The sequence below is a fragment of the Solea solea genome, chromosome 21 (assembly GCF_958295425.1).
Source record: "Solea solea chromosome 21, fSolSol10.1, whole genome shotgun sequence".
NCBI lineage: Eukaryota > Metazoa > Chordata > Actinopteri > Pleuronectiformes > Soleidae > Solea > Solea solea.
This window is the reverse complement of record NC_081154.1, coordinates 11,606,215-11,623,190: the sequence shown is the minus strand read 5'-3', so window position 1 is coordinate 11,623,190 and position 16,976 is coordinate 11,606,215. Positions and strand designations below refer to the sequence as shown.

At 40.4% G+C, this 16,976-nt stretch overlaps 1 protein-coding gene and 1 long non-coding RNA gene across 2 annotated transcripts; one reads left to right on the top strand and one right to left on the bottom strand.

The window, feature by feature from the left end:
* Window positions 1-513: 513 nt before the first annotated feature.
* On the bottom strand, window positions 514-16,591 carry msh2 (mutS homolog 2 (E. coli)). The gene is made up of 17 exons (XM_058621387.1): window positions 16,059-16,591; window positions 12,895-13,194; window positions 11,535-11,683; window positions 11,022-11,303; window positions 9,408-9,554; window positions 9,091-9,240; window positions 8,364-8,497; window positions 7,989-8,188; window positions 7,677-7,786; window positions 7,464-7,587; window positions 6,609-6,759; window positions 6,425-6,522; window positions 5,492-5,737; window positions 3,566-3,770; window positions 3,039-3,286; window positions 1,073-1,248; window positions 514-781 (listed from the first exon to the last, which is right to left on the bottom strand). The coding sequence occupies exons 2-17, from the start codon at window positions 13,100-13,102 to the stop codon at window positions 605-607; spliced, it is 2,805 nt and encodes a 934-aa protein (XP_058477370.1). The 5' UTR covers window positions 13,103-13,194; window positions 16,059-16,591; the 3' UTR covers window positions 514-604.
* On the top strand, window positions 3,734-9,966 carry LOC131448712 (uncharacterized). The gene is made up of 2 exons (XR_009234215.1): window positions 3,734-3,862; window positions 6,693-9,966. It is a non-coding gene; the product is annotated as an uncharacterized LOC131448712 (long non-coding RNA).
* Window positions 16,592-16,976: the final 385 nt, after the last annotated feature.

The following is a 16,976-nucleotide window of genomic DNA, read 5'->3' as shown; positions in this document are numbered from 1 at the left end:
AACGTGTGGCGCTTGAATAACTTGAATAACCCTGAGTACAGTGTTCACTTGATGCTTGCGGCTGCAGGTTTAGGGGAAAAAAGATTAACATATACAAACTACAGGAGTTTTTTTTTTGAAGGGAAAAGACCTTAGTAACAGTGACGCATAGGAGTGATCTTTGTTGGATGTTTTTGAGGTGAAAATACACAAGTAAATAGACACTGGCAAATAACAAATAATCTTTAAGCTTAGAGTCTCTGCCAGTGTGCTTCTGTAAATAAGTGACTGATCTTACAGGAGTGTTACTCCTGTAAGAGAGCCAATCCCACCTGACATGTTACAAACTCCACACAGAACTGGGATTCCCTACTTTTCTTTGAAGGAGCATACATCTTTTAAATGATGCATTTGTCATCTTGGTCGACTGCTAAAATATATTTAGAAAGGGGTATTATTTAAAATCAGGCGTTTGTTTACATAGGAAATAAGGTGAGACTACACATTGAAAGGAAAACAAGGCCATGTGCACTCTGGTTTTCAAAGAAAAGTCGTCACAGTTTATTGAAAAACTATACAAAGTAAGCGCTCTACAGTATATGGAGTAAATGTGAATGAAACAAAATCAGGCTGAATTTAAAGGGCGACAGCGAGCAATGATGTCTGAGATGTACGTGTTGTTTTTGGCGACGAGCTCCTGCTTCATTCTCCTGAGCTCTGCCTTCACCTCCTCCTCAGTCATACTCGCAGCAGGAAGTGACTTGGCTTTGTCCAGGAAGTCCTGGATCAGGTCTTCTCCCACCTGAGGGAGGAGGAGTACATTTCATTATAATCTTAGATTTAGTTTCAGCTGTTCCAGTAATAAGAGGATTATGTAATCATCGGTTTGAGGTTCAAGAAAACAGGTTCAGTGTTCTATTATTCTGCACACAGATCATTTTAGATTTAGTGTGATTAGCCCATTTATGGTTCTGCCTGGTTTTCATATTTGAGGCTCAAACTGTATGATTTTTTACCACCCGTTAACTATGCAGACGGTCTATAAAATGTGGTTGTGCATGATAATATACGGTGTTCTCAGTAAACGGATTACTTGTTTGTCAGTTCGCCGTCTCTTGGCTTCAGGCTCTTCCTCCTGCGACGACTTCTCCCCTGCCGGTTCCTGGAACTCCTCCAGTTCCTCTGCCTTCTCCTTTGCCGCGGCAACCACCCATGGTGGGAAAGAAGCCAATTCGGCAACGTGAATACCAAAACTCTGGTCACACACTCCTGAATACAGAAAATTAGGGACAAGTTAGTTTGGCCTTACCTCTTTCTTTAAACAAAAATAACAATAGTATTATTTTAAACATCGCAAATTCACCTTCAAAAAGGACAAGCAACTCGTATGTAATACATTTGTCTGATCAATTTATCATCAAGTAAAATGTTTGTATCTCACAATAAACATTTGTGAATGTGTGGTCTGACCTGATGTCGGGTCCCACAATATAAATCGTATATGTAATAAGAACATGAATAAGACCTTTTCACATTTTACTTTTCACAGGCTAAATTCAAAACCAGCTTAACCCGACTCAACTATTACCTGGATCTTCTCAGCAGTTTTTTCATTTTCTAAAAACATGTGAACTGAATGGCCACATGAATGAGTAGTAATGTACTTCTTTGTGCGGCATGCCAGTGAATTTACATAAAAGAGCTTATTTCAGAACAGAGCAATAGTTTCGACATCCATTCACTGCACTGATGAATAAATACATTTCCAAAAACCCTGGGTTTAATGCACATTGTGGAAAAAAAGTATTTCTCCTCAGAGGAAACACAAAAAGCATGACAACTTGTTAAGTAAAGCAAAATATTAATCTTCAGTTTTCTGCAGTGATACAACTTCATGATCATGTCACAAGTTGCCAGATGTTGTAGAGGATTGTGGTTCTTTGCATAAATGAAACCAACTACAAACTACAAAAATAACCCAAGTATGAAGCCTCATGTTAAACCTGTTTGTACTTATTTTGGACAGATAAAAGTAACACTTTAGTCTCATGTCGCAAACCAGTAGTATTCTTCATATAATGTGGCCACTGTCATATTTTGTTACACAGTGTAAATGGTAGTGACCATCTCCTAGCTATAAAACCAAAAACCTATTGTCTTGATCACCTTTGTTTCTTCTGCTCAAAATCTCTGCCCGCCCTCAATCAGTTATCAAAAGAAAGTAGCAATAAATAACCTCTGTTTTTTAAAGTTTGACATAAATCCTTCTTTTTTTGATAAAGCTTATATTGAGGGCAGGTTTAGGGGAAATTGATCTATCCGTTAGTTATGCTGCTATAGGCCTAGACTGCCAGCAGAACTTGCTTTTCCTCTCCGTCCTTATTTTGCAGCCATGGAGACGACTGAAATCATTTGTCAAAGAATAAATGAGCCAAAGACTCAAATATGCAACATTACTTGTGTGCAGTACGTACAGCAGAAGCACTGCTCAGCTGTGTCTAACAAACATCTGTCATTCACACTGGGTGTGTGTGTCTGCTGCTCACCTGCTGCAGAGAGTCTGTGTAGCTGCTGATGTTTTTTTAAGGGTTTGTCTTTGAAAATCCATCTTCTACTGCTTTATCCTCCACACGCAAAAAGCAGGGCACACCCTGGACAGGTCGCAAGTCCAGACACACTAAATTGACCGTAGGTGTGAGTGGGTTGTTTGTCAATTGAGTGTCCAATTTACCTAATCCCCATATTACATGTTTTTGGATCATACTTCTAAATGCTCTATCTGTGCTGCATATTATTTCACAATAAATAAACGAGAGAAAAAAAGAAATGAATCGGATCAGGGACCTGCAACACCAGTGGTGACAGATATAGACACTGAAACAGTGAAGAAACATCATTTTCACTGTATATTTTTGCTGTGAGACACGTGCAGCTTGTGAATGGTCTTATTATAGGAGCGAAGTGCTGCAGCTATAACGAGCTGTGAAGGGTTTTTAAGAGCAACTATTTATGAAAAGTAATACGGTATAACCCAGCGTAACAACTGTGCACTGTCTGACCTGCTTTGACTCTGTACAGCATGGTCAGCGTGTCATGGGAGGTCAGGGCCGTGACGTGCAGGTTGTGGACCGTGGATTCTTGTGCTGTCAGTGCAGTCAGCTCGTGGAAGTGCGTGGCAAAAAGGCAGAAGCAGCTGATCTTGGAGGCGATGTGTTCACTGATGGCCCAAGCCAGACCGAAGCCATCGTACGTGGATGTGCCTCTGCCAAGCTCGTCGATTATGATCAGCGACGTCTCTGTGGCCGAGCTGGAGGGACGACACGGAGGAAGACGGACGTCAGCCTTTTTTGACTTTTATGACTTTTTTCTTTTGTTTTTTTTATTAAAGTGGGCTTTTTTTTGCCTTTAATCAACAGTACAGTGGAAGAGAAAAAAGGAAATGGGGAGGCAGAAAGGGGGGGAACGACATGTGGGATTCGAACCCTCAACATGGGGCGGCAGCTCTACAAAGTGAGCTAAACGCCGCCCCATGACTCAAGGTTGTTGGTTTTTTTTTTACAAGGCTGTATGTGCGTGGTTGTCGTACCGTAGAATGGCGGCGATTTCCAACATCTCTGACATGAAGGTGGACACGCCTTTCAACTGACTGTCCCCGGCTCCCACCCTGGCCAGGATGCTATCAAACACACTAAGCTCCGCCTTCTCGCACGGCACAAAGCAGCCAATCTGTGCCATCAGCGCGATCACACCCACCTGCCGGATAAATGTCGACTTGCCGCCCATATTTGGTCCTGCAGACAAGAAGAGAGGAGAATCGGTGATGACAAATGAACAGAATACAAGAAGAAAGTTTCATGGAGTATTGCAGTTATTCAAAACTGAAGTGAGTACTGATCCATCACTTCCTGATGTGACACTGAGCTCAGGAACAGCACAGAAGAAAAAAACAAAAATAAATAATGAAAGCTGAATTAAAGGAGCAATCCAACTGTTATGAACAATATTCTGCTACACTTTTTCAGAGCCATTTTTTCTGTTGCTGTTGACGACTGAAGCTGCTTGAACTGACAAAAAAACCAAACTTGCACACCAACTTAACCTTTAAAAAATAACATTACGTCAAACAATGAGCACATATTTGCACAAGAGATGCTTGTTCAACTGAAGTAGTTTAGTAGTAAGTCATTTTCACTCTGATAACCCCAGGCCTTTGGGTGTTTTAACAATACTCTGCTACTCATACTGTATTTTAATGGTTGAATCCAATGTATTTGGAATTCTTTGCACACATCGATCCATGCAAGTTTAGTTAATGCACGAACATTGCCCTGATAAAAGGTCCTGTCAATGCCTCGTCTGTTGCTTCGGGAAAACATGGTATGGATCTAGATTTGTTCTACATTAAGATAAATGCATTAACATATAATATTGAGAGCATAGAGTGCAGCAAACAAAGGTCTCCTCCACTCACTCCTACTTTCCCATGCTTGCCAGGAAAGTACGGTGGCCTCTGTATACCAGAAGAAACGTGCTGAAGGGCTGCTGTTGTCTTTGAATTAACTGGTAACGTTAACGACATTCAGACAATGATGAAATGAGTCCGCAACTGACCCTGATCCCCAGTTAAACTGGAACATGAGCAGTTAGCACACTAACTTAATCGTAAAAATAACACTACGCCAAACAATGTGCACAAAATTCCCATGAGAGATGCTTGTTAAGTACTTTAAGAGAAAGCAATTTTTACTCTGGTAACCCCAGTCTATTTTCTTTTTGGTTTAGTGTGATTTATTCTAGGTCAGAAAATACATTATTTCTAGATTTTGTTTTGAGGAATCGACTGCTGAGGATCTCCATGTGAAAAACCTGTGTGGCAATTGTAGACACTTTCATGTCAGTACAGAAGTCGCAGTAAAGAGGAGATTTAGGAGGAGAAATGGTTATTTAAGGTCACCGACTCTGATTCTAACATGCTTTTTGTTGTTTGCTAACTTCACGTTATGGTAGATTCACACACAACCCAACTCCCGGCCAGCAGTCACAGCATGTGATAAAAGCTGAACCAAAATCAACCTGGTTACAGAACACTTTTATATAAAAATCACTAAACTCTGTAATAAATTGGCATTAAGATTAAAACGATGTGACTTCTATCCTAACAGGCTGTCAGGGAGTTTAGAACACGTGTATGTCTTTGAATAAACGTGGTATAACAGACCTTTCTCACAGCAGATATTGGTAAACACTGGTTTACCAATATCATTATTTTGGGTTCCACTCCAGGTTTAAGAGAGCCAGGGGTCATACTAGTTGTGTAAGAGTTTGTCGCAATTCCTTGACAGTTTAACCTGTAGAAGATGTTTTTTGTGAAATAATTATACTGTATGCTCAATGTAGCATCACTAAAACAACAAATCTAATGGACTGTATATAGACGAGTACCCATTTACTAGAGCTACGGCGCTGTTGTGATTCCTCTTCCGCATGTCCATTCATTTACAAGACTTTTTACCCGTTATGATATAGAAGTTCTTCTCTCCCTGGGTGAAGCTGATGTCGTTGGGTATGAAGCTGGTGTCTGGGTCATTCTCCATGCAGGGATGTCTGGCCTGCAGCAGCTCCACGCGCCTGCAGCCGTCATTCAAGAGGCGAGGCCGGACGTACGGCACAGGAGCCGAGACGGACGTGACGGCAAAACTCGCCACCGCGTCCAGGTGCGCTATCACACCGCTCAGCGACTGGAGGGGGTCCACGTAACCTGGTGAACAAGAGTAACCCTTGAAATTAAACAATCAAAAGAAGAGACTGCAGCATGCGCAGCCGCTCAAACGATTGACACTTGAAGGCAAACCATGTGACCACAAACCCAAAAGCAAAACATAAAAGTAGAGCTGCAACTAACGATTATTTTCCTAATCGATTAATCTGTCGATTATTTTCTCGATTAATCGTTTGGTCCATAGAATATCAGAAAACCTTAAAAAATGTTGATCGGTGTTCATCAAACCTGGAAATGATGATGTTCTCAAATGTCTTGTTTTGTCCACAAACCAAAATGATTAACTTTTAATGATTTCTTTGTTATCCAGAGCAAAGAAATGAAGAAAACATTCACATTTAGGAAGCTTAAACTAATCGGAAATCTTGTTTTAATCATGAAAGAAGCTTTGAACCAATTAATCGATTATCAAAACAGTTGTCGATTAATTTAGTAATCGATTAATAATCGATTCATCGATTTATTGTTTTAGCTCTACATAAAAGTTGAAAGCATGACGCAGTTTACGGGCCACTGTAGAAACATCCATTTGTAAAGGCCTCACCGAGACAAATGTCCATGTGCTTCTTAACAACCACATCACTGAAACACAGTCATTACCTCTGTTTGTAAAGCCATTGTCATGCTTGTGAGACAGAATGAGCAGCATATGATGAAATTCTTAACCTGAGGCAATGGTGATGATCTCTTTAACGATCGCGTTCTGGGCCTCCTCATACTCCTCCCTGCTCTTGATGTACTCCTCGTTCAGTGAACTCAGTTTACTGCAGACAAGAGTGCAGACCAGACGATGACAGAAAGTGATCACAGGGTTTAATGACGTGTGTGTGTGAGACACACTAACACGGACCTGTTTGTGAAACGCACTCCGTTCTTCTGAACGTCCAGCATGGTGAATTTCTTGTTGTTCCTCAGACCTTTCTCTGCCTTGCAGGTGACTCTCAGATAAAAACCCAGCATGGCGTTCGACTCCAACTTCACCGTTTTACCAGCATCTAGACCTGAGAGACGACAAAATTGCATCAATAGGTTCAGGTAATAAGTTCTTTCCCAAGTACTTTTATGCTGATTATCTATATCCTAGAGCTCTTTTTGTGGTCCAATAAATACGCCCTCCACCGTTGAGTCTACCATGGGATCCTCGTCCTGGAAAGGAGGCATCTAATATAATTACCCATGGTCATGGATGACATTTCTGATGCCCTTTTTACTTATTTATTTATTTTTATTAATAAAATTAGGATCCGTGACAAATCTAGCTTCATCCACTCATACAGACAATCAAAATCGTGTTTAACATCCACTGAGAGAGCTTCCCAGCAATGTCCTGGGAAAATGTATGAGCAGTAGTTTTGATAGGTCTTGTCTTCACAGATGCCTTATGTCAAATAGAGTCTTAACTAAACTAGTATTAACCTCGGACTTTTAAGAATTCACAAATTATGTAAATTTTTTCATCCATCATTTCTCCTCATGCAAAGACTTTATCTGCTTCAGTCACAGTAACCACAAGAATTTATGACGTAAAAAGTTAAAATCTCATGACGACGGCGCTGTGTAATCGAGTTGCAATGGCATTTCAAACCACAGCTTAAAAAACATAGGCGCGCCTATTCACTAACACAGTATCAAACAGACAGATAACGGACAGATAATCTTAATTTGACCGTGTGTTTCGTGCACAAGCGTGTGCTTGAGCTCTCACCTAGCTCTCTGGCTGCACTGTTCAGCACCGTCTGCATGCTCTTGTCCAGCTCATCCATCTTTTCTCTCAGCTCACTCAGCACGGCGTCAAACGAAGCCTTCACCAGGTACTCGTGGTGGTCAATCTGCACAGAGACATATCATAATGTCAACATAGAATACACAGCGTTATTCTTCCTTTTACCACGCGTAAAAGAAATGTTAACGATCAGACCTGGTTCATGTCCAGAGTGGTTTCAATCATTTCCTGGTACTTGGTGAAATCAGCCTGCAGGTCTCTGAGAGGGGAAATGAACGCTGCCTCCAACAGAACCTGGTAGCTGCCTACAATAGAGCCACAATCACACAAATCAAAATTTGACGAGTACATAGTGTGCGGTACGAAGTATGATTTGACCAGGGACGATAGCATTTATGTCAAATTGAGCAATCATACAAATACAAGACGTCCTGGCACTATTGATTCTAGCTGGTTTAATTGTTGTGGTGTGACTGGGCAACAAACAGCTAAAAGGTTCGCATGTACCCGAGTAGCTCTCTAAAGCCGTGATGAGGGCAGGGATCTGGTTCACGGCCTGGTAGACGCGGTAACAGTCCTGCAGTGTTGCACTGTGACGGTGGAACTTCTTGGCCAGGCGGTGAAGATCGGGAAACCGCCGCAGCAGGTCCTCCTGACAGGTGTGCCTGAGCTCCGAGTCACACACGAAGCTCTCGACAAGGTCCAGCCTGTTATGTTTGCGTGTGCACACACGGAGAAAATGTCACATATTTGTTGTTGGATTGCTTTTGTCTGCATCTACGATGAACGGTTAGCTGCTACTGCTCCATGCGACTGTTTTAGCTCAGCCGTAGACATAAAGAAATATTTTTCATTTATAGTTTATCCCCATCTCCGTGTTACCTCTCCTCTATTTTGGGTTTGTCCATGAGGGGTTGTTTGATCCACTGGTTGACCAGCCGCTGACCCTGGGGTGTACGGCACTTGTTCAACAGACCAGCCAATGAATGTGCTCTGCTGCTCTCATCAGGAGAAGCCTAGAGGACACAGGTACAGAGGCCTTCACATTTTATGTAATATCTCACAAGGTTTGTCCAACACACACTGCTGTGAAACAAAAACAAGCTGTTACACAGGAGTCAGTGACTCAGTACATACATTCAGGTTTATGAAAAGGTACAAATAAACAAAGAAAAACTTCCCCATTGCACATCAAATGAACACTTGAACAAAACTCTCAACACTGTCTCCTCAGTAAAGTAACTGTATGTATTTCAAGCGGTAAAAGTGATAAAATGAGACCCTCAAAGTAATTTTATATATCTAACCTATTTTGCCCACCATTTCTTAAATTTCCCTGAATCTAGTTTTAATGAGAAGAGTTAGTCTCTGCATGAAAAAAAGCAAGCAGTTTGTTACTAGTTAGTCTCATTACTAGTTAGTTCCCACGACTCTGACAGGAACATTTAAATCATTTTGGGAAACGTATCCTGTGTGACCCCATCACGAGAACAAAATATGTTCTCGTGATGCCTGTGAGTCCCACACCGACATGTGGTCTTGTGATCTGAATTTTTTGAAAGCTCACGTGCAACGAGTAACTGGTTCGGACCCAACCTCCCTCACTGACCTGGAAGAGGTTAAGAGCCCTCACTGCGGCGTTGTCCAGCCTCATGTACTGACCCAGGTCCAGCGTCGTCAGGCTGAAGGAGTTGAAGTTGGACTCGTCAGAGAGCAGTTCGAGGAAGCGCACGACAGCGGCCAAGCATGACATAGCCACCTGCCAACGAAAACACAAAGGAATTCTGCTCAAATGTTGTGTTATGTATTTAACGATTTGTACATAACCCTCTTATTATCCAGTAAAAAAAACTAGAATTACCACCCAGGTGTCACTGTGTTGTTGTGGATGTTGACATGTGCCAGGAAGCTCTTTCTTTCATTCACCTGTTTGTCCAGCTCTGGTAGCGTGTTGCTGGCAGCAGTCTCTCCTCTCTTGGATCTCAATAGCCGGTTGAGATCCTGCACCATGTCCTTGCTACTGAACTCTGCCCTCTTCCTGTCAGAGACCAGCAGGCCGCCGCGCTCCACCACCTACACACATACAGGGATTATAATTACTGCAATCTCTATTTGAACAGTTACGAAGTGCTTTAACAAAAGGAAAAAGAGAACCACTTGTTCAAGAGACACTTTTCCTGATCTGCTGTCAGTTCTTTGAGAGCAAAAGAGTCATGTGACAGAGCTAAATGATGAGTCATGGTAACTTAATCAATACATTACACTGCATAAGCAACACTTTTCATTGATTATTTGTGAATGAATTTGTTTGATTGTTTTGTGCCTGTCCAGGGTGTACCCTACCTTTCGCTCTATGTAGAGCTGAAACGATTAATCAATGAATCAATTATTAATCGATTACTTAATTAATCGACAACTATTTTGATAATCGATTAATCGGTTTGAAGCTTTTTTCATGATTAAAACAAGATTTCTGATTGTTAAAGCTTCTTAAATATGAATATTTTCTTAATTTCTTTGCTCTAACAAATTAATCATTAAAAGTCAATCATTTTGGTTTGTGGACAAAACAAGACATTTGAGAACATCATCAATTCCAGGTTTGATGAAACACCGATCAACATTTTTTATGGACCAAACGATTCATCGATTAATCGAGAAAATAATCGACAGATTAATCGATTATGAAAATAATCGTTAGTTGCAGCTCTAGCTCTATGTCAGCTGGGATTAGCACCAGCAACCCCATAACCCTCATGCGGCGGATAAAGTTGTTTTGTTACCTACACCTATTTAAAAACAAATACAATTTAAAAATAAGTAAAATGACAATAATTGACCCAAACAACCGCCGTGTGCCACTGTCTTGTTTTTCTACCACTCCTGAACAAACTTTAATGCATTTTGCTTACTATACAAACCTTGGACACGGCTACGTTCATCAAAGCATCAACTATTGTTCTGGTTCAATTTGTTTTTACTAGTTTTCCCTCATGCAGTCACTAAGACGTCGTAAACACAACAAGCCTGGGTTGGTTTAGACTATGAATCACAGCAACTCCATTGGTTGCTTTTGTTAAGAAAAATAATATAAGGTCAGCGCATCCTTGCCTAATCTTCCAACAAAAGTTCACTGTCTGTGTGTGTGTGTGTGTGTGTCCACGAGGTTTTTAGAGACATGCTTTGATAGTTTATACACTCAAAAGGCATGTGATGTCCTCCTCTGCACACTCTGCTATGGTGAAGTGATTAGTTTTGCACTCACTATTCTTGCACACCCACATTTTTCAACTGACAACCCTTTTCCATGGCAAGCGTTGAAGCAGAGCAGGGCAAAAACGGTCTTTAAGTTTTTTATTTTTTAAATACATGACCACATCTTCATGAAATGAACAAAATGATGATTAGGTGATAGCCTCTGTTTCAAATTATGAAACGCCTTACATGCACACATCAAACTTCAAACAAACAGACTTTTATGATTGTTTTTTATCGACTTATTTCCCCTGCTAATGAAATGACGTGATGAATTCAGCATACCTGTCGTAGTTTACTGTCAGCGCTGCCTTCACCCTGAGCCAAGAGACACTCTTTGGGGCCGAGTTGGACGAGCAGGGACTCCAGGTTGGAGAAGATCTCATTGTCTGGAAACTCGCACACTCCCATCGACCTCTGTGCTGCGTCGACGTAGCCGACACCGACCACGCGCTGTCCGTCACCTGCTGTAGTGGCACGCACAGCGACGACTCCTGCACAGCTCTCTGCTCCAGTTCCCCCACCAAACAGAATCTCCTCAAACTGAGTTAGGTTTCCTGGGGAGGCCTGAGTGTGGCAGAATTAGACAAGATGGAGGACAGTTATTAAGACTGAACTGGTTGAAATGGCTATTTGAAACGACACATTTGACAGTAGGGACCTACACAGTGCAGAATCTACTAATTACAGTATGCAACACAAAGGCAGTATATACAAGTACATCGTGTTTACAAAGAGCAAAGACAGAAGGATAGCAGTTTCTACATTTTAAATGACAGCAGATTGTAAATACTTCACCTTGAACTCAATCCTCCAATCATGATCCTTGCTACTCTTGCCGTGGTTCCTGTACACCTCAACCCTGTACTGCCTCACCAGCAGCAAGTCTTTGACAAAGGCCTCAAAGTTCAGCTTGCTCAGGATGACACTCTCCAGCTTGCGACTCCCTGGTGACCACAATACTCAATTATATTCAAAGGAAATTTAACATATTAAGTTTTAAGTAGTGCAGTAGCATACATCATTCACGCAGCTTTCTATATTGAGATGCATTAGGCATAGGGTCAAAGGTTAAAAGTGACTGATTAAACCAGTAGTTCTCACCACCTGAGAAAAACATTGAGCTCTCCAAGTAACACTATTATTGGCAATGTTAAAATACAGTGGTGTAAAAAGGCCGAGCAAAGTCAGCTACACAGGAGGAAGGTTTATTTTATTCTAAAATAATAATTTCCTCTCTCATCCTCCTCCTCTTTCTCACATATACTTTGGACTAGGGCTGCAACGATTATTCGATTAATCGAATACTAATTGATTACTAAAATAAACTATTTTGGGAATGGATTAATCAGTGTTTTTCCCAAGTGTTAAAACAAGCTTTCAAGTTCTTTGGCTTCATATTACAAAGAAATCATTAAAACAGAATCATTTCAGTTTGTGGACAAAACAAGACAATCAACAACATCATCATCATCATTTCCAGGTTTGGTAAACACCGGTCGATATTTTTCAAGATTTTACAGACCGAACCAGTACTCGATATATCTAGAAAATAATTGTTAATAACAGTCGCAGCCCTACTTCAGACACTGGTATAGCAAAACTAGATTATGATGAAGCATGAGATAAGGGATTATTATTCAATTTATTTTCAGTACCATTTGTTTCATTTTCCACAATCCAAAATTCCTAAGATCCACTCCACACATACACGGTTACATACAGTAGAACAGTAATTCTGATTTTCCAACACGTACCAACAGAGGATGCTCGTACCACAGTTTGAAAACCACGGGATTAGACTGTTAGTTTTGATAGCAGTTTACCCACCCTGAATCATTTTAACATTCTAACATATACAAATGTGTAAAACACAGTCCATATCAATGTACAACACGTGACATTAGGAAATCATAATACACGCTTTGCAGAGTACAATATCAAATGTTCGTGTACATAACAACAACAGTAGGTTAACACATTTTGACTGAGCACATTCTGTCAGAACGCAGAACAAAGAGTTAATTTAATGATACTGATATAAATGACAATGACGTTTGCAGTTAGCTTAGCGTTTAGCATGCACGCGAGCACAACACCTTCAGTTTACGAGCTTCAGCTAGCGACATGGTTAGCTGGGCTTCGCATGCTAGCATACCTGAGCCCAACTGTTTGATGACGGCATTAGTCTTGAACACTTCCTTCGCCGCAAATGTGGCGTCTTTGCCGTGGACAGTGTAGTAGTCGTTGCGGTCGAATACTCTGAAAGTGGTGTCTGGTTTCTCCGGCATGGAGAAGATGAAGTTTAAGAAGCCACTCTCGGCTGCACTGTCCATGGAAAGGTTTTGCTTCGGCTGCACCGCCATGCTGGAATCTCCCGCCACCGACCGATCACTGTGGAGGAGCAGGAAACTGCGTCACATGATGGTGTGGCTCGTTTCCATGGAAACATGATCGCCTAAAAAAAGGATAGATAGATGAAAGTTAAAGTACACAACTATCTTAACGGTATATAATATATTTGTCTGTTTTTGGTGACTTCATGTCTGCATGTAAGAATTTGACCCCTTTCCACAAATTTCGGATTACATGCAACCGTGATGATTCTAGGAAAGCTTCCTGACTAATTTATCACATATCACAGTCCATGTCCCATCTCCTCTTGTTCAAGAGACACTTTCCCGATCTGTCTTCAGCCAAAAGAAATCAGGTGACAGAGCTAAATGATGAGTCATGGTAACTTAATCAATACATTACACTAACAACTGCCTTGTACACTAACAACTGCCTTGTGCCACCTTTTTTTATTTTATTTAACCTTTATTTAACCTTTATTTAACCTTTATTTAACCAGGAAAATCCCATTGAGATTAAGAACATCAAGGGTGTCCTGGCCAAGATAGGAAGCAGCAAATACTAAACACTTGACAGTTACACAGTTACACAGTTACACATTTAAAACAAACAGAAAACAAATAAAATAATCCAGATCAAATTTACAGGCACATTATGTCAGCTTCAAGAATTCTCAGTTTGTCTTTAATCTTTCAGGGACAATGAGTTCTTTGAAGTAACGCTAAACATGAACTGAAACATGAAACTGAAACAAATCCAGTTTTCTTACATACTAATGATACACAAAAGCATCACCTATTGGTTTGTTTTATTGTGTAAAAGTCACTAAGCCCCCACACACACGCACACACACACCTGTCCCTATCCCTCCAAAACCAGCAGAGAAAGCTGAGAAAACAGTATGTTTTAAAGTTGTCATATTTCAAGAACGGTTGATGATAGAGATACAATTTTGGTTTGTGAGCGTCAGGAGGCTTTCAGCAGCTCCCACATTTAAATTTGTGACAAACGGGCATGAATTGACAGAGAAATCACAGTTTTAAAATCACCCTCGGGTTGGTTTTTCCAAAACTCCAAGGCAGACATTTTAACATTGAGGTGGATGGAGACTGTGACCAGAACTCTCTGCGCTTTGAGGTGATTTTAAGAAAAACTACAAGTCAATTGAAATTGTGGGCAGGAGAAGAGTTTGTTTAGACATTTTTGGTGATTATTTTGCTGGATCACTCTAGCGATCCGCCCACACACTTCACAGACCACACACACAATCATTATAAAATCAGAAAGCGTCGAAAAAAAGTACAAAACGTAAACTGCGATTGTTTAAAAACCGTAACATGTATCAAAACGTTGACTTAGGTCAGAAAAGTCCCAAGTCTTGTGACTCGTTTAAAGTTCCAACCACGTTTGTACGTTAAAGTATGACTGTGATGACACTGTGATGCTCCAAATTGATTTTTGTCGCCATGGTTACTTGAAAGTCTTAGAAAAGTGATATTGACTCACTGACAGTGATAGTTGTAGAGCAGACGCTGGAGCCAACTGAATAAAAATAGGACGCAGAGTTTATTCAAATGTAACGTTTCTGAAGCTTCTTTGCTCACTTTTTTCAAACCAACGATGTTCAAACACCAATAATTGCACTTTTCTTCTCACCTATAGTTGCTACCAGTGATTACAAGTGTTATCACTTTTTGTTCATTAAAGCCTTTAATCCCAGTTAAATTGAAAGGATTTATTGATTGAATTTTCCTCTTATTTAGATTATATTTAATTAATTATGTTGGATGTTTTTTGTCTGATATTATTTTACACTTTAGAGTAGTATGTGTTCAATTCACTGTTATCATTATATTAAAATCATTCTTACATTGAAATTTTATTAATATAATGATCAGAAAATATTAAAATCAATTCAGGGCAGAAAACCTGCAGACTTATGATCATACTGTTAGGAACGATAACTGTAAATGCTCGACTCATTTCCTGTGAGTGAGTGAGTGAGTGAGGAGCAGAGAAAGTAAAACTAACTATTCTGTATCTTTGCTTCAGTCACCATTTTAACTGCCGGCACGAGGACAGGCTGGTGAGTGTTGACGTGATTATGATTATATATGATGATTTAGTGCGTGTGAGTGAAGTACCTTAAAGTGATACTTGAGTAAAAGTGCAAGTAAAAGTCTTAAAGTTTGACACTACATTTTTTTTCTGATATAAAATGTAGTAAAAGTTGCTAGAAATAACAAAGTAAAGTACAAATTTGTGAAATGTGTACTTATTTATTTATTTATTTAATTCGGTCATGACATTTAGATCTGTAAGGGAGGAAATATCTACTACCAAGTAACAATCTCTCCCCAAGAAGTATTCTGTCTTTCCGGCGTTAGCAAGAGGTTTTCCAAAATAAAGTAAAGTATAGTAAATATTTATTCAATCTGACTCCATTTAAACAACAATTAACTTTACTTTTAAATATTGTGGGAATTAAAGTTAACCAATCATTTAAAATGTAAACCCTTTAAGAATTCAATCCTATTGTCAAGAAATCTGACACTGGTCTAGTTCAGGGATGGTTTATATTATAAAAAACACTCAGTGACCTTTTTCCACATAGAAGATTAGCCCTAATGCCTAGGTTGAAGTATTCAGAGGTCAGAAATGTAACTCAACAGTTTACAGGACATAATACTCAATCTTTTCTATTCAACTCAGAGGTGAAGGGTATAGCCCTTGTTGAACATGGAAGACTAGCCGAGACACCTGGGTTGAAGTATTCAGAGGTCAGAAATGTAACACAACAGTTTACAGGACATGATACTCAATCTTTTCTATTCAACTCAGAGGTGGAGGGTATGAGTGTTAAATCTCACCATATAACTAGACTAAATAAATCTTCAATAACAGATTCTTAACTATTTAGAACAAAAGTCTCAACAAGGCAATATTAGAAATGAAGGGTTAACATACCAGTTTATTGAAATGTCCAGTGGTAGAAAAATACAGCCAGTAAGTTGTATGACACACAGTTGATGTGTGGGAGCTTCTGTTAAGCAGTCCAACTCAACAGTGAATGGGAGCTCTGTCCCTTATATCCAAGATATCCCACCACAATACAGACACTTTACATTTTCATATCCATTGTGATTTACTCAGGAATGCTATTTCCATCTGAGGACCTTTTAATCACCATGGGGTCTTTTCACATGACAGTTGAGCCACCTTGACTTGTCTACTTCCTGCACTGAGAACATCAGACCTACACACTTCAAATGAGACAGTGTTTACACTTCAGAGTGGTGGGACTGTCCCCAACTGATGAAGTTTGAACCAAGTTGATTAAAGGTGACATAGACCGGAAGCTCCAATTAACGCTGCGTTTTTGTGTGTATCTGCGTCATTACCTCGTTTATGAAACCCTAAAGTTTCAGAACAAACAGTTCAGCCACTGCTGAGAAAATAGTGTTGTATTGTTTTCCTGGGCTCTGCGAAGCGGATCGACACTTCCTTAATTTGATGTCGTCATCAGAAATCCTCACCACCGTAGCGCCTCCCGGTGCGGGCTCTAGTCCGGGCACATCCGGTTGCGTACATTCAACCGCAGAAGAAGAAGAAGAACTAGTCTCGTTGTAGCTGCTGAGATGCAGAGCATCCACCGTGCCAGAGGGGGAGCTGTGTATCTGAGCGCTGGCCTATCTATTACGTCACTTCCAGGTACCTGGCCAATCACAGGACAGTAGGAAAGCTCTCGTTGGCTGGCCAATCACAGCAACTGTTTGGTCTGAAACAGCGCGGCTGACGAGAGCGTCAGCGAGGAGATATTTTGATCGGCTCGTTTGCAGCGATTAGGAGGTTTTTAATCATGAAAACAAGTTAATATATGTAAGT

Excerpts from the sequence above, each read along its gene's own strand:
- msh2 (XM_058621387.1), bottom strand. The coding sequence starts at position 13,102 with ATGGCGGTGCAGCCGAAGCAAAACCTTTCCATGGACAGTGCAGCCGAG. Across the intron at positions 3,771-5,491 it reads GAACTTCTATATCATAACGG|GACCAAATATGGGCGGCAAG; the intron begins GTAAAAAGTCTT and ends TCTTGTCTGCAG. Across the intron at positions 782-1,072 it reads GACGGCGAACTGACAAACAA|GTGGGAGAAGACCTGATCCA; the intron begins GTAATCCGTTTA and ends CTCCTCCCTCAG.